This window comes from Dermacentor albipictus, chromosome 8 (assembly GCF_038994185.2).
Source record: "Dermacentor albipictus isolate Rhodes 1998 colony chromosome 8, USDA_Dalb.pri_finalv2, whole genome shotgun sequence".
Lineage (NCBI taxonomy): Eukaryota > Metazoa > Arthropoda > Arachnida > Ixodida > Ixodidae > Dermacentor > Dermacentor albipictus.
The window spans coordinates 55067322-55089588 of NC_091828.1; the positions used below are offsets into that span (position 1 = coordinate 55067322).

At 47.8% G+C, this 22267-nt stretch overlaps 1 protein-coding gene across 3 annotated transcripts in view; it reads left to right on the forward strand.

Annotated features, from left to right (window-relative positions):
- LOC135921731 (neprilysin-2-like) overlaps positions 1–22267 on the forward strand; it is a 139202-nt gene that overhangs the window by 43334 nt on the left and 73601 nt on the right. For 2 of the 3 annotated variants that reach the window (XM_065456028.1, XM_065456031.1), the window contains exons 7-8: positions 11851–12140; positions 20867–21001. In XM_065456028.1, the coding sequence (XP_065312100.1) occupies positions 11851–12140; positions 20867–21001 (425 nt within the window). The remainder of the gene's footprint in view (positions 1–11850; positions 12141–20866; positions 21002–22267) is intronic. The other variant, XM_065456029.1, reaches the window with a different exon arrangement.

Genomic DNA, 22267 nt, shown 5'->3' on the forward strand with positions numbered 1-22267 from the left:
AGTGCTTTTGTATGGTGCCGAAGTGGACCGAGTTTGTGTTGCGATGAAAGTTGGTAAAACACTTTACATTGCTGACAACCCTAACATGCATGAACGGGATTAAGCGCAACAGTCTCAGAAATTGCAGCATATCTGTTGTTACAGCAGTACTTTTGATCGGCTCACGCCCCTAGACATTTTCGCATCTGCCAGTGTTCGCCGCTAGAATTCCAGAAGGCATTGCCAGAATTTTATCATCATCATCATCATCCTGGTTACGCCCACTGCAGGGCAAAGGCCTCTCCCATACTTCTCCACTAATTGCACTAATTGTACTAATTCTGGCCATGTTTTTCCTGCAAACTTCTTAATGTCTTCCGCTCACCTAACTTTCTCCCGCCCCTTGCTACGCTTTCCTTCCCTTGGACTCCAGTCTGTAACCCTTGATCACGGCCGGTTATCTTCCCTCCTCATTACATGTCCTGTCCATGCCCAGTTCATTTTCTTGATTTCTACAAAGATGTCATTAACGCACGTTTCTTCCCTCAGCTAGTTTGCTTTTTTCTTATCCCTTAACATTACACCCATCATTCTACTTTCCACAGCTCGTTGCGTCGTCCTCAATTTAAGTAGAACCCTTTTCGTAAGCCTCCAGGTTTTCCCCCGTACGTGAGTACTGGTAAGACACAGCTGTTATACACTTTTCTCTTGAGGGATAATGACAACCTGCTGTTCATGATCTGAGAATGCCTGCCAAACGCACTCCAGCCTTATGATCCGGATCCGCGGTCACTACCTGCCCTAAGTAGATGTATTCCCTTACGACTTCCAGTGCCTCGCTGCCTATTGTGAACTGCTGTTCTCTTCCGACACTGTTAAACATTACTTTAGTTTTCTGCAGATTAATTTTTAGACCCACTCTTCTGCTTTGCCTCTCCAGGTCAGTGAGCATGCATTGCAGTTGGTCCCCTGAGTTACTGAGCAAGGCAATATCATCAGCGAATCGCAAGTTACTAAGGTATTCTCCATTAACTCTTATCCCCAATTCTCAATCCAGGTCTCTGAATACCTCCTGTAAACATGCTGTGAATAGCATTGGAGAAATTGTATCTCCCTGCCTGACGCCTTTCTTTATTGGGATTTTGTTGCTTTCTTTATGGAGGACTACGGTGGCTGTGGAGCCGCAATAGATATCTTTCAGTATTTTTACATACGGCTCGTCTACACCCTGATTCCGTAATGCCTCCATGACTGCTGAGGTTCCGACTAAATCAAACGCTTTCTCGTAATCAATGAAAGCTATATATAAGAGTGGGTTATATTCAGCTCATTTCTCTATCAGCTGATTGAGAGTGTGAATATGGTCTATTGTTGAGTAGCCTTTACGGAATCCCGCCTGTTTCTTTGGTTGTCAGAAGTCTGAGGTGTTCCTGATTCTATTTGCGATTACCTTAATAAATACTTAGTAGGCAACGGACAGTAAGCTGATCGCGCTATAATTTTTCAAGTCTTTGGCATCCCCTTTCTTATGGATTAGGATTATGTTAGCGTTCTTCCAAGATTCCGGTACGCTCGAAGTCATGAGGCATTGGGCATAAAGGGTGGTCAGTTTTTCTAGAGAAATCTCCCCACCATCTTTCAATAAATCTGCTGTTACCTGATCCTCCCCAGCTGCCGTCCCCCTTTGCATAACTCCCAAGGTTTCTTTATTTCTTCCGGCGTTACCTTTGGGATTTGGAACTCCTCTAAACTATTCTCTCTTCCATTGTCGTCGTGGGTGCCACTGGTACTTTATAAATCTCTATAGAGCTCCTCAGAATTTTATAAAGATATTAAAAAAATATGCAGGTCCCACGCATATTACAATAATAAAGCTGGTATAGCAAAAATTTTTTCTTTTTGAACACCATATATTTTTGTGTCTGTACCCTGATACATGTGCTCTCTGCATGTTTAACATGCTTGTTGCTGAAATGTCTTATTTAAATATATGCAAGGAACTAAAAGTTACTTGTTCACGTTCAGTTATTCCTGTGTATAAATGCTGTTTTTCTCTTTTTGGTATCTCCAACACATACTGGAAATGATGTGTGCTATCCTTGCATAATCGCAACCCTTCACTGTGCAAGTGACATGAGTATCTCTCTGAATGTGCATTTGTGCCCATATAATAAAGGTATTTCTTTCTTGTGAAGTTTGATCGTTGTACGTGTCATTGCCAGTATTTTTTGGCAGCTTCTCGTAGAATGTAACATTAGCTTGCCTGTGTCTGCATGATGCCGTTGCTTTTGGGATACTACTTAGACAACATGCACTTGTAGCTAGGAAGCACCACGTAGTGACGGAACAAGAATATACACATTCCAGCCTGTATTGTTGCAACAAGCAGCTGCCACCTGCGGGACCATGTTGATTTTTTTATTTGTCCTATAACAGCTACTAAATCCATCACCTACATGGACTTTGGCTATGGACTACATGGCTGTTGGACTGGCGCACCTTCTATCGGTTCAGCAAGACACAGATAGGTGGGAGTTATCGGACTGATACACTCTCTGTTATTCCGATAAGAGACGAATAGGTGGCAGCTAGTGGTCTAATACATTCTTTATTGATCCAATAAAAGACCAATAGGTGGTACCTATTGCACCATACAACTTCTATTGGTGCTATAAAAGACTAGGAGGTGGCACCTATTGGTCCAACACAACTTCTATTGGTCCAACACAACTTCTATTGGTCCAACACAACTTCTATTGGTCCAACACAACTTCTATTGGTCCAATACAACTTCTATTGGTCCAATAAAGGACTGATAGGTGGACACTATTGGTCTCTATTGGTTCCAATAGAATTCCTATACAGCCTATAGAGCTCCAATAGATTTCCCATAGATCCTATAGATATTTTGTATTGGACCAATGGAAAATCCCATTGGTATTTTTGCTAGGGTTGTTTCGCTAGCTCAAACATACATTTTCGTCTTCGTCTAGGTTATTCGTATCAGTCAGTAATGCCAAAAACAGAGAGCTAAACTGCATATGCCAATACGTACCTGTCACAAAGTGCAGCCCTAATTTAAGCTTCACGGCGCTGTCGATCGCGTTTTATCGACGGATATCGGAAAATCCGCATTGCCTTGCTGGGATGGTCACAGGAGTAGCAGCCATAAACGAGACACGAAATTGGCATCGCGCCGAATTTCGATGGCAATAAAGTTCGAAAGGCGTTGTGCGCGTGGCTGCGAGAATGGCGAGGCTGACAAGTGAGTGAAAGAACTTTATTGGAGTTCCGGCGGGGAAGCGAACTCGTCGCGCAGCCGGCTAGTGCCACGTCGGGACTGGAAGGTCTGGCCCACCGGCCCGGTCACGGGCACGCCGGACAGCCAGGGTTTGCTTGTCTAGAGCGATGCTACGCAAACGCGAGTTCCACTCCTCCTTGCTGGACTTTGGTCACCTGAACTTGGGCACTCCCGGAGCATGCGTGCTAGAGTGGAGGTCTGCCTGCAGGAGGAGCACGCGTCGTCGCAATACACGTCGGAGTAAACCATGTAGAATGGCAAGACACGGATGTACCGGTCTGTAAGAGTAAGAAAAATGGCTGGCGCCCTATTCCACTGAGAAGTGCAGCGCCTGGAACGGCCTTTGCGATATGTAGAGCCATATTTCGGAAGCCGTTGGGCTGCAAAACGGACTTGACAAGTGGTCTCACTGGCGGGTGTTTACCTGGAAGCTTCACTGTATGTCGCAGGACGGCGTTTTTGTGCGGTCATGCTGCGTTCTCTAATAAAATGTGACACATCCTACTTTGTGGCCCTTGAGCAGATAATGCACGGCCAGACAGACGCGCTGAAAGATACGCTAAACAAAAAAGCATGTAATGTTTTTTCATGAAGCCACAATACTAAAGGGCCTTCACATACTTAAACGACCGTCGCCGCTTTTTTAGAGTTTTTTAAAGCGAAGCTTGCTTTGCCAACCACCCATGCACCTATTGCTGACCGTGGCTGCCGCCTGCTGCTCCCGTCCCGTCGAATAGCTCAAACTCCATGAATTGGATTTTTTTTATGCGAAGCATATTACGAGAGCTCAATTCAGCTCCTCAGGCGCGGTGGTGTCGCCTTCAATACCACGTGACACCGTGACGTCACGACAGAGGAGAAGTGGCTTTGGCTAAACTCTTGCAAGATGGGCTGGGTGGGAATCGAACCAGGGTCTCCGGAGTGTGAGACGGAGACGCTACCACTGAGCCACGAGTACGATGCTTCAAAGCGGTACAAAAGCGCCTCTTGTGAATGTGGTGTTGCCTTAGAAACGAGCTGTTTCTAAGGCTCAGGCGTGCGTCGCTTGCTCAGGCGCACATTTCGTTGCCGCGCCGAACGCTGCGTTGCTCGACGCTCACCGCGTCCAATGCGGGGCGCGTAGTCGCTGCGCCGTAGCCCATTGTCTTACACCCCTTGGCGGGTCGACGGGAACGCTATCGCGTTCCACTCTTCAAGGCGAAGCAGAGTAACGCATGAGTTGTTTCTTCGTCTAGCCGAAACAAATATAGCTAAGCAACAGCAGTTCACCAGGCTAAACAGTGGTTCAAGAACTAAAATAAAGGCTAGTATGCTTCGCATCCTGGGCTTAACCTTACCTAAGCCACAGCCATTTTTTTGTATCTCGTTTCAAACGGACGCGGAAAAATCATCGCCTAGCTTGCTTCAGTTACTCAGGTATGCTATGAATGCTTTTCCTTCTAGCATTCTTGTATACAGATCTGTAATCCTCAGGTGAAAATATTCAACTGGAATCCAACTTGCATTGACTGGGACCAACTGGATCAGGTAGGAAACCATCTAGTGCCAGTTGCAGGCCAGTCGGTCCCAGTCTGAAACCAACTGGACCGCAACTGGTTCCAGTTGGGATCCATTTGGAACCATCTCCAGTTGTACCAAGAACAAATGGTCCCAGTTGGGATCCAACTGGGACCATTTGAACCAGCTGTATTGGAAGCAAGTGGTACCAACTGGAACTTTGACCAGTTTATAGTAGGAAGTGGTAGTTATCTTGATAAGTACTCGTACAACTGGTAACATGAATACATGAATACATGATTTAAGTGATATAATGCTACAACGAGTGCAACATTAGAGATGGGTTTCATCCGACACAAGATTTATTTGTTTGAATAACTGAATCATGCAGGATCCTATTGCTCATATATGGAGCACATTGCATTGACACGTACGCGTGTTTTAGTTTCAGCGCCCTAAATTTGTGCAGGGTGGCCCAAATATTTAGTCGTCCAGGTTTGTCGTATGACACTAGGCTGCGCGCCTGACCGACACCGCAGTGTTCGCGGTGTTACGGTAATGTTGCACCAACTTTGTTCCGCTGATGTCACTGTCTCGCTAAGCGCTAATCAGCTGAATGGTATTTAGTGGAAACAACTGGTGTTTACTTCCTTACGACAAAATAGTAGTGAAAATGGTCCACAACGCATAGAGCTACATAACGCACGCTTACGAGAATGAACTACGGGTCCATGACCACAACAGCCGCCATTAAAAAAAAAACATTAGTTGCGTATCTTGTCATGATGGGCTCAAACCTCTATGGCTCAAGCAATAATAATAATATGACAAGCAATTGAAATTATATGAAATAAAAGTAAAGCAACATGGCTACCTCACATAAACAACGTCATCTTTATTGATAGCTGTAGCAAGGCTGAATAGGTGCTACGTCACGCTTATATGTATGCACTGCGCATGACCCACTGCGGCACTACTTTGTATATATATCCCGTTCATTCTTGCAATAAAGTTGTTCATTGCCTGACCCCGACTCGCCTACATGGTGGCAGCGGTTCACTATCGCTATGTCGGCCCCGTCAACGCTGCTTCCCCCGCCGAAACCACTGGACCCGTCAGCAGACGCATGGCTTGGATGGAAAACTTGGAAATGTGAGTTCACATTGTTCTCCACGCCTACCCAGTTAAGTAAGCAGCCCAAAGAAGTCCAAGCAGCAACGTTACTTGTAACAGTTGGAGAGGAGGGCAGAAAAGCTTACAACGCCTTCAAATTCGAAAATGAAGCGGATAGGAACAACGTCGACATTTTGCTTCAGAAATTTGAAGAATTCTACAAACCAGTGACGAATTTGACGTTTAATGAATTTCGTTTCGGATCAAGAGACCAAAAGCAAGGGGAGTGTTTCAATGATTGGCTAACCAACCTCAGGCTTTTAGCAAAAAACTGCGAGTTCGGGGACGTAGAAGACCGTTTGCTCCGCAGCCGAATCATTCTGGGACTGCGAAACAAAAGCTTGCAGGAAAGGCTTATTTCCGAGAACCCGTCATACAGTAAGACCATTGAAATTTGCCGGGCCCAGGAACTGGGAAAAGAGCAATTTAAAGAAATCGGTGAAGGCGCAGAAGCAGCACGTGCCACAGTAATTCAAGCAGTCACCAAAGAAAGGAAACCGTGTGGTCATTGTGGCTATACCGCTCACCGTGGCGAAATATGCCCGGCTGAAGGGAAAACATGCAAGAAGTGTGGTAGGCGTAATCACTTCGCCCAAGCATGTAGATCCTCAGTGCGACGACAAACCAGAGGCGCTAAAAACGTGCTGCGCGAGGTACAAGCGGAAGACGACGATTCCTTTTTGCAAGCACTGACTGTCAGTGCAGTTGAAGCGGCAGATCATTGGAGTGCAGCAGTTGACATTGAAGGCCGTAAGTTTACGTGTAAGCTAGACACAGGTGCTAACTGCTGCGTCATTTCAAACAAGGATGTCAAACTGCTGCCGAGCAAGCCACAGCAAACCTGCCACGCCACATTGACCGCTTTTTTCGGTCATAAGACTACAGCGAGAGGAAAAATTCGGCTGCGACTGTCAGCTAACAGCAGAGTGCACGAAGAGTCGTTTTTCGTGGTCGAACAAAATGTGCCCGTGACGCTGAGTGGATCAGTGGCGGAACGCCTCGGGTTTCTTTGTCGCGTGCAAAACGTTCACGTCGAAGAGTTATACCCGGCAGCACAACCTTTCGCAGACGTTTTCAGTGGACTGGGACAGCTGAAAGGCGAGGAGTACACAATGCAGCTGAAGCCAGGAGCCGTAGGAGTCGTCGTGCCAGCCAGGAGAGTTCCAGTGGCCCTTCAAGACAAAGTCAAGGACGAGCTTCTGCGCATGGAAGAACAAGGCGTGATAGCAAAGGTAAAGGGCCCGACAGAATGGTCGAGTTACATGGTCACAGTCATTAAGAAATGGGACGCCAGACTAGGACGCTTCTACCAGTCCCTACCAGCCACTTGGAACCACGGACAATTCCCCCGGACGTGGTCCAGGGCCGCCTTCAAGAAATACGCCAACGACAGAGGACCTACTACAACCGTGGCAGCAGGAACTTGCCGCCTGTGATGCCAGGTCAGCAGGTCACAGTGCACGATACCAACCAGCGGACCTGGTCTCCCGCCGTCTTTCTCCGACCAGCCGATGAACACCGCTCAACGATAGTCAAGACTGAAGACGGCCGGGAACTTCGGCGCACACGAGAGCACCTCCGCCTGGTAGACCCACAGCCGGAAGCGAGCCTCCTGCCCGAAGACGTATCTTCCACAGAGCCCCCGCAAGAACTACGTCGAAGCACAAGACGTCGACGCGAGCCCTGTCGGTACCCTCAACAAGAGACACGGTAACCACGTCTTAAGTTCCCCTGTAAAAGGGAAGATGTAGCAAGGCTGAATAGGTGCTACGTCACGCTTATATGTATGCACTGCGCATGACCCACTGCGGCACTACTTTGTATATATATCCCGTTCATTCTTGCAATAAAGTTGTTCATTGCCTGACCCCGACTCGCCTACAATAGCGAGAAACTGCATCACAAAGAGGGAACTGGAAACGTGACGGCTATTTCGGCATCCATGTTGACATCACGCTGGTCGAGCGAGGTGTGTGCGGTTGTAAAGATTTTTCAAGAGGAACCTGAGGTGTCATTGCCTACGTAACCTCATTTATGTAGTATTAGTGTTGGACATTTTCACCTTTGGAAGATGGCATGGTTACAGGCCTACGGATGGCACCTGTTTTTAGCACTGACTACCTGGCTTTGTGGGCACATCGTGTGTGGATTGACGTGCGCACTTTTCCCAAGTCTTGATTCTGCCATTTGGAGGTATTTATATATTTAACTTATTTGATGTTTCGAGTGCAAGCGGTTCTTAACCACAAAGGTGTAAATACTGCAGCACAGTACTATTGACTCAAGTGCTCCACTATGCGAGGTTTGTACGCATCAATGCTTGCGGGTTTGGTGCTTGTTTTGGAGCCTCATTATCTCCGAGTCAAACGCGTTGGTTTTTTGCATCAATCGCCAAAGGTTGCGGTGTAATCGATGGTGCCCGCATTACTTCCAGAAAGTACTCCACAATTCTTGTCGCGCATACAATGTGATTACTGTGGGTTCGGAGAGAATACATATACACAATAGAATTAACGATAACGTTCGAGTAAGTTACAATCATGCTAACGGGTGAGTGCAGTCCCCGAGAAAAGGATAAACCAGTACACGTCTCAGTATGAACCAGTGTCGTGCAAGACTTGTGCTTTGTATAGCACATAGAAGTACGAAGCGTATACTAGCGCGTATAAGTAGCTCTGTCTTAACATGTAACAGAAGCGCATCAAGGGTATGTTGCACTGCAAGTGCATATTCCCAAGCTTGTTCCGTATGTAGGTTCCATTAAGGCAAGAAAATAAAAAAAAGCTCTAGCATAATAGAGCCATATCTAAGCATAAAGATGAGATGGTGATGTGCAAGAGCTCCAAAACATGAGACAGCTCACAGGTTGTACGTCTGAATTTTTTTATTAGAAAAGATCAGAGCACAAACTTTGCTGATAGTGTTAGTAATGCAGAATTCATGAGCATTAGCGTCGGATAAAGCATGGTCAGAATAAAAAAGATTGCAGCGCAAGATTTTCGCTTCAGTTGTAAATATGAAAATAATGAACACTTGTGTGTACATGCAGCTCTGCCCACTGTTACAGGCACATTCGATGAAGGCGTGCTCATAATGAAACTTGTTTTTAGTTACGTAAGCAGTCAAAGTTGTTCAAAACATTGATCGCATACAAGGCCACATGAAATAGGACCTCACACTTCTGAATACTTGATGAGAAAAATGATTCTTGCGAGTTTCTTGATATATAACAATGCTAGCACAGCAGTCAATTGTGTCAGAGATTACTCATACTAAAAGCCGCAATTACTGCTAAAGAGGAGTTATTTGGCATTGCGTACTCCTTATGTGGCCAATAGCTTCTACTCAAGGGCAGTTCTGGCTTTACATCAGGTCACGCTGTATTATGTCTATCAGAACTACCCATACACTAGTATCTATACGAAGTAGAAGCAATATTTTTGGTAGAATTGCTTGTATGAAGTAGTGATTGCATTTTTACTGAATGCGCATATGATTGATTATTTCTTTCAGATGGTGATGCGCCAGAGCTACGAAATGTGTAAACGTGTGCCGCGTCTTCAGGGGAGCATTCAAGGTCTTTTATCGCTAAACACACGCTGCAAGTGTTCCAATAAATGTCAAGCTTAACACTACGCTGCTTCGGCTGCATAAAGTTCAATGAACTGGCTGGTTCTTTGTGACATGCAATGGCAACCACAAGGATGCATACAAGCTATGGCCAGCTTGAATCCCATATGTATGTATATGTTTACCGGTTGTTCCTGCTGGCCATGGCTCATTATTCCTATAGCATAATCGATACCAGTTGCATTAGGAACTGGAACCTCTTCCGGTTTGGCCGAACTGGGACCAGTTGCAATGGGTACGAACTGGGATTAGGTTCAATGGGGGATCAATTGGGACCAGTTGCAATGGGGGATCAGTTGGGACCAGTTGCTATGGGGTCCAACTGGGAATTGTTCCATTAACGAGTTGAACTGGAACCAGTTGCATTCCCAGTTGCAAATTTTCACTTGGGTCTGTATCTGCCTTGTACCGCTGCCTACGCCTGTGATGGATCCGGTCGATCCGATCTTCTATGCTTTCTTTTTTTGCAGCGAAGCTGTTAATGGCTAGGTTCTGGCAGATCTTGTCTCCGCGGACATAGACAGATAATTTTTCATGCGTGCGCCAATACCAAGGATAGTGCAGTACTAGGGCGACCCGCAGCGGAGGTCAAGCAGGTGTTAAGCACTCCCCATACGTGGGTCGATCCCGAAGATAGTACAATACCGGACGATCCCGCGGTGGAGGTGAAGCAGGCATTAAGCACTCTCCATACGTGACCGATCACGTAGATATTACAATGCCTGGCCGACCCGCGGCGGAGAGAGAGAGAGAGGGACAGGAAAAGGTAGGGAGGTTAACCAGAGGCGAGTTTCCGGTTTCCTACCCTGCAACCCGCGGTGAAGTTGCAGTTCGCCGTTAAGGGGCCCACATTCACAGCTTTGCTGGACATCGTTATTCATATAGCGGAAGGGCACTGATTTTTTTCCCCACCAATACTGTAAACGTCTCTTGAGTATCTCGACTACTGATCGGTTGATACTTCCGTCTATTTTAAATACAACTGCTTCTAGGAGTTGTGCGTCACCTACTGCTCTCGCTTCGCGAGGTGCACTCCTTCGCATTCCATTAGGATGTGGTGAGTGATCTTCGGATTTTTGCTGCAACCTACCTCACCTAATTGCAAATATTTGCTCCGGTACGTTTTTTGTCCTTAGGCAGTGAGCTGGAGCCTGAAATATCAAAGCAGTTCGTGGTATTATGCAGATTTTCCCCTCTATTTTTTTTCTCATTCTTGTAAATTTTCATGCTCTTTTTAGCTTCCATCCTCTGCATCCAATATGCGGCCTCTGCTCTCACTTTCATTGGAATTACTCCTGCTTGTCTACCAACACTTTCAGTTATTCTCTATCTGGTTGCCAAATTTCTCGACCTCTTTCTTCAGTCTGTGTCCGTGATTTTTGGGTACAGACACTTGTGCACTTTAGTCGCCCATTTATTTTGATCTATGTTCCTTAGTCTCTCTTCAAAAGTAATTTTGCTCTCGGCTGCGAGACGGCAGCGCCACCTAGGAGCGATAGCTCGCTATACTCGCTCGCTATCGTAGAGGGAAGCCGGCGCAGGCAAGCAGCGAATAAGTTTAGAATTTCTGTCAGCAGTATTTTCGTTCAATAATATGAAGTCGCTGCTACGCTCAAGAATGACGACGCGCGTGAGCGGACGATTTAGTGGCGTGCGTATCAGCAAGGGATTTTGCGGAGGATCTAGCTGCGGACTTGCCTGGATGGACATTTCATTAACACCTCGTCTTCATCGGCCCAACTACAACGACATAGCTCGTAGTTTGGACGCTACACGCTCAATTCAGCTCTATTACCTTGAGTGTAATTCAGCGCTGCAAGCTCAACTACACAAAAGCTTATATACCAACCGATAGTACGCAACCATGCAATTTCTCTCCCTTCGTATATGTTGCTTCACGTTCACTTCTCATCCAGCCACGTACACCTCGGTGGACTGCAACTGTGTGCCCCAGGAGGCATCAGCGACCACTTATAATACACGTTTTCATACAGCGCTAGTTACAGATCGTTTATGGAGCATCTAACAGTAGTTGTGCTGTTTTCCTATTATTTTGTTTTATAATTCTCATAGACTTCACATCAGCAACTCTACCCGGCAAAAACGGGCAAGATCAATATCTTTATAACCTGTAATAAGAATATTTGCTTTTTTTTTACTAGAAATCTAACGTCAGAAACATCCAAAAAAGCATTCGCCGTGCTTGCGATAAGCGCCACATGTCTCGCAAGCAAGGAAACCTCCTGTGCTCGCAATGGCGGATCACGCAGGCACCACATGGCAGAAAGTCCTTCGGTCCGTGCTCAACGGCACAGGCGTCCCCGTTGGTGACAACGACACGGTGTTCATCGACAACGCCAGGCTGCTGTCGACGCTCGGCGATATGGTGGTGAGCATGCGCGGCCGCCTGCTAGACCAGCTGGCCCTGTGGTTCTTGCAGCTGCACGCGGACCTGCTGCCCATACCCCCGCGTGACTGGCTGGACAGGACGCTGGCCTGCCACGCCGCCGTCGAGCTGCGCTTCGGCCTCGTCGTGAGCGCCGAGCACATGGCGAATCAGGTAAGCTAGCAGGTGATCGCTGTTTTGTGCGACTGCACATAAACCTGTTATTTCCGGAGCGGCCGAATAGTGTCAACTTCCATTTGTTTAGTGCTACCACACGAGAAATGCGGGCGTCTAGTCCCGAAATGAAAGCCGAAAAACGGCGCTGCATTTACAAGCAGAAGAGTGAAGAACCAAGTAGCGGGCGTCGATTCCAGCTGCCTGCGGGTGTTTCGGCGGGGCGAGGTGCAAGAGCGTGTGTGCACTGAACTTTGAGCGCATGGCAAAGAACCATTATACATTTACGATGTCTCATTCCGCATCATCAGTAAATTGAGCACTAATGAGAGTACTAATCTGAAATTTATTGGTAAACCATCCTTGTACAAAGCCAGAGCCTCTCTAACCGCGACAAAATTATTGCTCAGCCAAAAAAGAATGCTTTCATGTTCTCATACAGCCTGCCATCATTTCATGAATTTTTAGGGCGTACGATATGGCCTAGTTACATTTTTCTTCGTTAATATGGACTGCGTTGTATTCTAAAGAAGCCATAGAGCCAACTTAGCAATTTCTAAGAACTTTTGCTGAAGCACAAAAGCATAAATGAAAAAAATGGCTGTGGCTTAGCTAAGGTTACGCCCAGGATGCGAAGCATACTAGCCTTTATTTTAGCGCGACAGCGTTAAGGAGCTCGTGTCGCAGAAAAGCCGGTGTCGTCGGTGTCGGTGTCTGCGGCGTTGCACTTCATGAATAAATCGTTGTCGCGCCGAACGCTGCGTCGCTCGACGCTCACCGCGTCCGATGCGGGGGCGACGCCGCGAGCGACGGCGCGAGTTGGAGCCCCGTTTCTCCTCTGTCGTGACGTCACGGTGTCACGTGGTATTGAAGGCGACACCGCCGCGCCTGAGGAGCTGGGTTGAGCTCTAGTAATATGCTTCGCATAAAACTTTGCGAGCTGCGACCTGACGCTGATGGCCGCCGCTCCGGTGCGAAAAAAAAAACTGTTTAATATGCCTTGAACATGCAACCTGTTACTACTGCATTAAAGGATGTAGAGTTTTGAAAGAATACTTTGTCAGTATAAATTGACCTGCAGATGTAGCGTGCATGTGCTTACGTGGTGCAATTGCGTAAGTACATGTAAACACATATCTGCAACAGCAACTTGTATCAGAATGACGCGAAACGAGGCAGCGACTTCCGACGCTACACGATGAGTGAACCCAACTCTTCTTCCAAGGCGGGAACTTGCCGAGCCGCCGTCAGAGGCGCTGGCTGTAGTCACGTCATAGTCACTCACGGAAACTGCTCGTGTTCAGCCTGGACGCGGGGAAACGCGGATGGCGAAGGCAGTAGTCCTGTCTTTCGGTGCGTTGTATCGTTGATCCTGCTACGTAGGCCCCCAGCTAGTCAAGAAGCCCGGTGAAGCTATCATGAGACATGATATCTATCATGAGACACAGCGGAGCGTCAGGTTTTGGGTGAACAAGGAGGGTGACATCTGCTAGGCGTGTCTTAACTGCCTCGAAAGATATGCTTCAGAGGAACTTCAGTTTGGCCTAGTTGGTGTTTACTGCATATCATATTTACCAAAAATAAAGACGGGGAGAGCGGAAGGGGACCTAAAAACGACACTGACTGTAATTTTTTTAGCCGGTGTCGTTTGTGTGGTCTCTTGCGCTGTATCCATCTTTATTTGCACTCCATATGACATGCAGCCTCAAAAGAGCTGGACGCATTCTCAGGCCACGTGGTGGGAGTAGAGTTGTCGTTGTTTCCCTGGGGCAGATCAGTAAATGGACGAATCAGGTGACCACAGCGGCGGATGAAACACCGATAAAAATCGATCCCTTCCAGGAACTCGCGTTGTTTACGTACGGAAATGGGCTGAGAAAAGTCACGAATGACTTTCGCTTTGTTAAGGAGCGGCCGAATGCCGCGGCGGTCAACATAATGTCTAATAAAATCTAGATTAGGCACGCCGAACGTACACTAGGGTTTGTTGGCGATTAGGTCGTACTAGGCAGGGCGTTGGATAAGCTGTTGAAGGCGTGAGAGGGGTTCGTCTTCATCGCGGCTGTAGTTGAGGAGGTGAACGATGTAGGCAAAGCAGAAGGGAAGAAATCGGGTGAATGAGCTCACAGAACGCTGGAAACATTGAGCGGCGTTGCGGAAACCAAAGGGCATCCGCAGGTATTCAAAAGGCCTCATGACGCAGTCTTGGGAATGTCCGAGGATCGACAGGTATATGACGATACGCTTTGACGATGTCCATCTTTTAACAGACGGTTGCTCCATGCAGCTATGCTGTAAAGTCCGCGAACTTAGGGAGGGGTTAGAGCGATCGGGACTAGTGGCGTTCTTGCAGTAGTCACCGCAAGGCCCCCAGTCATCTCGGGACTTCTTGGACACAATGTGCCGAGGAGATGCCCAAGGACTTTCTGATTGTCACACAATGCCGAGCACGAGCATATGGTCAAATTCGGCTCTGGCAACCTTGAGTCGATCGGGTGCGATGCGTCGTGAACGACTGTGGACAGGTGGTCTCGTGGGGTTAAGATGGCGCGTGGCATCGTGCTTGATTGACATGACACGTCAAATTGGACCAGAGAAGTATGTTTGGAAACTCTTCGAATAAGTACTCATAGACCGATCAAGGTGACTAGTAAACAGTGATAACCCCGGCTGTTAACAGCCGGGGTTACCTTGCACTGTTAGGAGTGTCGCAGTATCGACGAGACGCTTGTGGGCTATATCCACAAGTAGGTCAACCCGACGAAAAAAGTCTGCACCAAGAAACCGGTAAGCCATGTCCGCTACGAAAAAAACCCATCGTAAATGACGCCGAAGTCCAATGTGCAGTGCGACGGCGCGTTGACTGTAATTCACGATGTATGTCTTGTTGGCGGCTTGCAGCATAACTGCAGATAGGCGATTCTTAGGAAATGCAGGCCAGGCTGGAACAACGCTAACTTCGGCTCCCGTGTCCACTAGGAAACGGAGCCCAGACGCTTTGCCAAAAACGAAAAATAAGCAGCCCCTTTCTGGACTTGCCGCTTCTTGTGGTGAACCGGAGAGTTTCCCGAGAAAGTGGTGGGAGACGCGCAAATTCGACTGGCTGCGCCGAAGTCCTGCTAATACCAGCACTCGCCGGGACGCGGCGATCCAGATGAGGAACGCCGGCGTGACGAGGAGAGCCAGCACGATGAGTATCGAGAGCGTGCCGATAGGATGGCAATCTGCGCTGCTAGACAGTCTATCTGGTGGCCGAAGTCGTTCGGAAGTGCCTACAGATCAGGTGGCGAGAGCCAAGAACACTCATTTGTTGCGGAAGTCGCCGCGATAAAAAAAATGGCTGTGGCTTAGCTAAGGTTAAGCCCAGGATGCGAAGCATACTAGCTTTTATTTTAACGCGACAGCGTTAAGGAGCTCGTGTCCGAGAAAAGCCGGTGCCGTCGGCGTCGGCTCAGGCGTGCGGCGCTTGCTCAGGCGCACATTTCGTTGTCGCGCCGAACGCTGCGTTGCTCGACGCTCAGCGCGTCCGATGCGGGGCGCGTAGTCGCTGCGCCGTAGCAAAGCCACCTAGAATCAGTCTGTAGCACGCCGCAACCTTCGCTTCTCATTCCAACGAGCAGCTCTGTCTCCAGGAGGCATCTCACCTCGTGAGTGTCTAGCAGAGGCAAGCGCAGCTGCTTATATACCGCCGCGACGCCGCGAGCGACGGCGCGAGTTGGAGCCCCATTTCTCCTCTGTCGTAACGTCACGGTGTCACGTGGTATTGAAGGCGACACCGCCGCGCCTGAGGAGCTGGGTTGAGCTCTCGTAATATGCTTCGCATAAAAATGTGTGAGGAGGCGACGTCTAACACGGAGGGTGCTGGACGCATTGCGGAGGATGTTGGACGCAGTTTCGCGAGATTCGCCGCAGGTAAGGCTGCTGCATCGGCGAGCATCATGCGGACGGTGGAAGCCAGGCGCTGCAAGAAGAGGTCTCGGAGTAGGTCTTGACCGAAAGAGGCAGCCTTATCACCGAGGAGCTGCCGAAGGCGGCGCAACAGCCGTGAAGGCTTGCGGTCGTCTAGTTCTTCAGCTGAGAGTATCTGCTGGGGTTGTTCCTTTTTCGACGTCCAACTACGCTTGAAGAGCTCAGCTGACAAAATGCCATAAGGGTTTGTCTCGGCCAGAGTAAGAATAAGGTCTCTGATTTCCCCGGCAGTCTCCGGAGGAAGGGCAGACCCAACGCGGTGAATGAAGTTTGTAATTTTGCGTTGTTGGGAAGCCACGAACTGGATGTTGACTTGTGCCAGCCAGAGGGGTGGGGGGGGGGGGGATCAGCTGGCCAGCATTTCCGAAGGCGCAAAGAAAAAGCGGAGACTGCTTGAAACGCGGCGGGGTCGGAGGAAGATTGTGTGGAGTCGCCCGTGGATTCCATTCTCACCGTAGTCAGCAAATGGTCGCAAAGTGTCGAAAGACCGTGGTGACCAATATTGTAGATGTAGCGTGCATCTGTTTACGTGATGCAGTTGCAACGACGCAAGTAAACAGAAGTAAACACAGATATACAACAGGAACTTGTATCGGAAACCTTGCGAGGCAAGAGAAGGCAGCGACTTCCCACGCTACACGTCGAGTCACTCCAACACTTATTTCAATGTCGGCACTTGCCGGGCTGCCGTCAGAGACTCTGGCTTAGTCACGGACACTGCGCACGTTCGGCGTGAACGCGGGGAAACGTGAACGGCGTCAGAAGTAGCTCTGTCTTTTAATGTGTTGCCTCGTTGTTGCTGCTACAGACCCTTTAGCGCCTAACGTTCCCCCAATCTTCGCAACTTCAGAATGTAGCTATAGAGGCTCGCTTCTCACACTCAGTAATTTTATACGGCACTGTAATAATGCGTAGATTTAAACATGGGCGCCAGAAACCTACGGAACCCTTATCGTCTCGCAGCCCATGTTAATCATGTGGTCACATTTTATTCACTTCTCAAGTGCTAGGCTCTTTTGTCAGTCTTAGAATGATAAGGCTAAGGCATACGACAGTAATTTACAAAGGGAGAAGCTTTATTCATGTGATACTCGTGGAGTAACCGTCTCCACAACATGATGTCAAACATTCCTTGTTTCACGCAGCGTCGACACGGTGCGGAACGCGACTACAGCTAGGAATGGAAGTCTAACGAAAAGGTCTGATTAACCAAGCGCGTTTGTGTGTAACTTTATTTCGCACCATAAAAAAAAAAGGAGGAACTGCCGTGGCGGTAGCAAATGCATCGACAATCCGCTTTTGTTGCTGAAGAAAGCATCCATTTAGAACTAAGAGGAAGAAATTCACGCAGAAACTCCTTTGGGAACTAGTTGTATAATTCTGCATAAGCATTGTGCCACTTGCTCACGTCCAAGCAGCCTGGTGTTATTAATGTCACGAACTGCTGCCGTCGGCGGAGCAAAGTCTGTTGACGCAAACTACCGCAGGTGGTGGCGCCAGGTGCGCTGATGGCTTTCCCATCACATGACGTCATTATCGGTCTTTAGCGCCTTATTCATCAGCGTCGAACCATTATCAACCGTACTCAACCGTACTCCGGCAGCCGCAGCGTATGGCCCGGCCGCGCGGGCCTATCCGGAAAGCGATGTGCGATATGCTTCGTGGTAGCTTCGTGCGCGCTAGTTCTCGCCGCTTAGTTCGCATTGAAGCGAGGGGCAGCACTAAGTTGAATTCGCTCGCTGCTGCGGGACTTACCTATAAAGCGATCGTCTTACGTGAAAGAAGGACCGCCCTGTTGCCTCCTTGGGTGGGCATAGAAGTGCTTACGCACGTACACACGAAGTGCGTTAGGGTATGTATGGAGCCTTGATGTGCACGTGGAAGCCCATTAGTGTTACGTGCGTGTGCGTGCTCGTTAACTGCAGTGCATGCGTATTTAACACGTTTTTCTGGAAGCTTAGGAAGCGCGCATAAAGTGAGCTTAAAAAGGCGATGATAATTGAAGCGTTTCAGGGAACTGCTGGCAGATTCATGGTCGTTCAACGTGTTAGAGTATTAGTGTAGGGCAAGCAAGAAGAGGGGACACAAACGTGAAAAAGAACACAGAGACGCCGTGCCATTTGTTATCACGAGACTGGTTGAGTTCGTTCCACACGACCACTGTAGCTCTACAGAGTCGTTATAAATCCGCTAGAAAGATAAAAGATGACATGTATTGCGATAATACTGCTGTCCTGAAATATATAATCGAGCTTTGTTATACATTAGACCCTATTTATACCGAATCCATCTGGTATATAAACGACGTCGTCACAAGTGCTATTGTGATAGAACCGAATATGCTTTGATGTTCGTAAAACGCATCTAGTGGCAGTTCGCCCCTTTTATGAACAGAAGTCAAAGAACGACACCTGAATGTCTGCAACGATTGCAGTCGGGGCTTCGACGACTACTGCAAATGATGGTGCTGTAAGCCCGCTCCACATCAGCAAAGCGAAATGCATGCTAACGCGTCAAATCATCGAAGCCTCTTACGAGGAAGACAGATAGGTTGACAGGCCAACACATTTTTATCGCGAATCAATGCTGAATTGATAAAAGAACGATTAAAATTGATTTTCAATCTAATTAGTGGTTGTGTGCTTAGCATGCAATGGGAAGTGATTATTATATATGTGCGTTACCCGAAATGTTCGTGCTACGAGTCCGCAAAGATGTGTGTTATCGAATGGCGGGCCTGCTTTCTGGCTCTACGCGCTTGAAAACTCACCGATGAGCTCGACTGAGCGCTGTATTGATGTACGACCATTCAGACAATTGTGCATTTGTATTTCAGACCATATTTTGTGTTCGCCATTAAGATAGTCAAATAGATGAACAAAGCATATATCAAGGTCCTTGTCAAATCGAATGGAAGAGTAATTCATCAGATGTGACACGCCTACGGAAAGCAAATCGCTAAAGCAAACAACTGTGTTCTGGTATGTTCAGTGGTATCGGGAAGGCTTTGAGGACACCGACAAAGACACCGTTACGTTCCTACACCTCACGCGAAGTTGTACCAAATAAACTAAATTTTGGTGCATGACGTGCTTGAACACGATCTCATTATGATGCATGCCGTACTAAAGAAACCCCGATTATTTAGGACCACCACGGGTTGTTTAAAGTTCAACATAATCCAATCAGGCGAACGTTTTGCATTGGCAACCCATTGAAATGCGGCCGGGATGGGACCACTTACTTCGAGATCAGCAGACCAAAGCCGTATCCACTGGGCTCGGGTCACTTGTAAATATCTATTCTCTGTTTCGGTTTCAGTGAGCGCCGAATGACTTGTCACAAACGCTTGGTTCAAATCTGAAACGCTCGGTTTGGGAAAGGCCTTTGGTCACAACAATGATACGGCAAATGGGCCACTCAAAAGGTTAGCGCCAAGACGGCACCTACTGGAACAGCATAATTTTGGGCGATAGTTGCGCGCAATCGAATGTTGGCTTAATTAGGAAATATTAGACGAAAGTCATCGACTTTTGAAGGGTCATTACCATCGAAATATCTCGGCTTTCTGGAAGAAATAAAAAGTGCGGTATAGCATTACGATATTAGTCGGATTAACCGTGTTTTTCGGCTGCTATAGAATTTCGCATTTGTGCCTGAAGCTGACGCTGTCAGCGCAGCTTTCTAGGTGAATTTTTGAAGCGTCTGAAATACCATGTACGTCGTGGGTCGTCAAATTTATCGAAACGATGGCACTGGATTGCGCAGCACGAGAACGCCCATGTGCACGGATCTTGACGACATCCAGAAAATGAGTATGAGCTTTGTCAATATCATGGGCGTTGTATACGTTTCTGCCGCTGAAAGACATTGCTGGCTGGCCCGTAATCGAAAGTAGATGAAAGCATGAAATGGCAACTGGCAAAGTTGGAGACGCCACTAGCTACAATCTTCAAATGAGCGTGGTGCATGTTCGCAACGGCGCACCCACCACACCACACCGCTCCATGCCATACTCTGCACAGGTCTATATGGACGCTGCCCCGCTAGAAGGGAAAAAAGACTGGCTGAGCAAATCTCCTGAAGGAAGCGTCACGCAGTGTGGCGCCATCTCTCGAGGTGACGCAAAGCCCGTGCTGCGGAACTCGCGGACCGCTGGCGTTCAGAACATGACAATGAAGTGTATGGTACCCTGTATCTGCCATGTGAACGTCGCTATTAGAAATGACATGAAACTTCAGCGTACTAGAAACTACAGCTTGAGTGATATTGTGAACAAACACCAGAAAGAACTTGGCAGAAATATTTTTCGAGACTTGTTTGGGTAGTAACTAGCGTCTGTAATGCGATCCTCCGCAAAGGCATGAGGGTCAAAGACCGCATTTTCCTCAGTTTTGACTCGTTGTCCGGTTGGTGTCGTGTGAGTACCCGGATAACGGCTTTGGCTTTTGGCCTGGGGTCACTGGAAGGTTGCCGAAAAATGTAGTTAAAAGTATTGTATACTTAAAAACGCAGGTATGCAGCACTGTATTGGAGAATATTTCAGGCGATGGCAATTTGGCGTTGTGTGCGCTAATTCCTATCCAGTCTGAGTTCACGCTCACACACCACGACACGTTTACGAGCCGATACCACACCGAAGTAGAGGGGTGCTGTGGGTTTCCTGCGTTTTGCAAAACCTGGCCGAAACTCAGCGCTTGCATGGTGGTGTACTCTTAGACGTGCACTAATATATACACGAATGCGTGCACTCGCAGTTCAATGACGGTCAACGGCAGGAAATCGAGGCCATGACAAGCAGCCTTATGGATATCATGAAATCTATGCTGACGAACGAGTCGTGGGTGCCTCGGGAAGCCAAGAAGATCGCCGGCAAGCTGGACAACATGACGGTGCGCTTCGGTTGAGCTTGCGTGCTGTTTATATATGTATATATATATCGCTTCTTTTATTTATTTTGTGCTCTCGGAAGAGATGCAGATACCCTTTACACAAAGTAATATTCGCTCATATACTTAGTTTCGAGGTGCAAGTCTGTTTATTTTAGCTCTTTCTATGACAGCCGTCCAGCGAGATGGAGGGGCACACTGCAATGCCCCAAGAACCAGTAGGTTAGAAACAAAAGACGCCATGGAGCTTCATGTAGACCGCAATGAAAACAAATAAAATAAAGAATTCGCGAAGCGCAATGACCAGCGCCTTGGTTTTTCGGGCCTGAACTGACCGCCCGAGTTTCAACAAAAATACAGCAGCAAATATTCTCAGCAAGTAGAGGCATGCGCCTGCTGGAATTCGCGGAGCGTTCGCTTTGCGACAGGCGCGCACGCTCCTTGTTTGTGGCGTCCATCTCGCCAACATAGTGACCAAGGTCGATCCCAATAGGTCGCAAACCTCCTGGCGAAAAGCGGTTCAGAACAAGTTGACACCGACATAAGCAAGGGTGGCTATGGGAGTAACGATTCAAGCGCGACTATTTGTCGAGGGAACAAACATTTGTAAACGAAAAGGCGTTTTTCAATTAAAAGTAGAGACATTTATATTAATTCAAGGAAAATAGAGTTTCTATTCAATTTTAATGCCCGTGACAAGAAATGACAGCTCGATTTTACTTTACTGTTGTGAATAAATATCTTTTTTCAGCGCCCACTGTGAGAGGGTGATTGACGCCACTATCACTTGCAATGTAATGCATGTCTTGAAGTGTGCAGAAAGACGCGCTCGTAAAGTTCGCCTCTTACAATACGCCTCTCTCCCACGTTGTGTTTTGCTTGCCTAGGTTTCTCTGATTTTGATAGCGCGGGTAGTTTCATCATTTATTAACCTTTTCAGTGCAACGCAGTGAGTTACGGCCGCCAGATAATTGTGTAGCTGTTTTCGTGCGACTGCGCTGGCCGACGGGCTTGGAGTCCAACTATGGTACCAGCACTCGACACCCACAACTTACGTCGGCTTCCTAAGGACGTATGTTCTCTGCAGGGGCACGATTTCGGCATCCGTACGGCTGACATTTTGTCACATTGCTTTCCGCGCTGAAAGCTCAGGACGCCGATCAAGTCGAATGGCAGGGAATTTGAATTCGCAGCTGTAAGGGCAGGCCACCATGCAAAATTTCGCGCCTTTTAGCATAACTTCTGTGTTTCATGGATATAATATTTTAA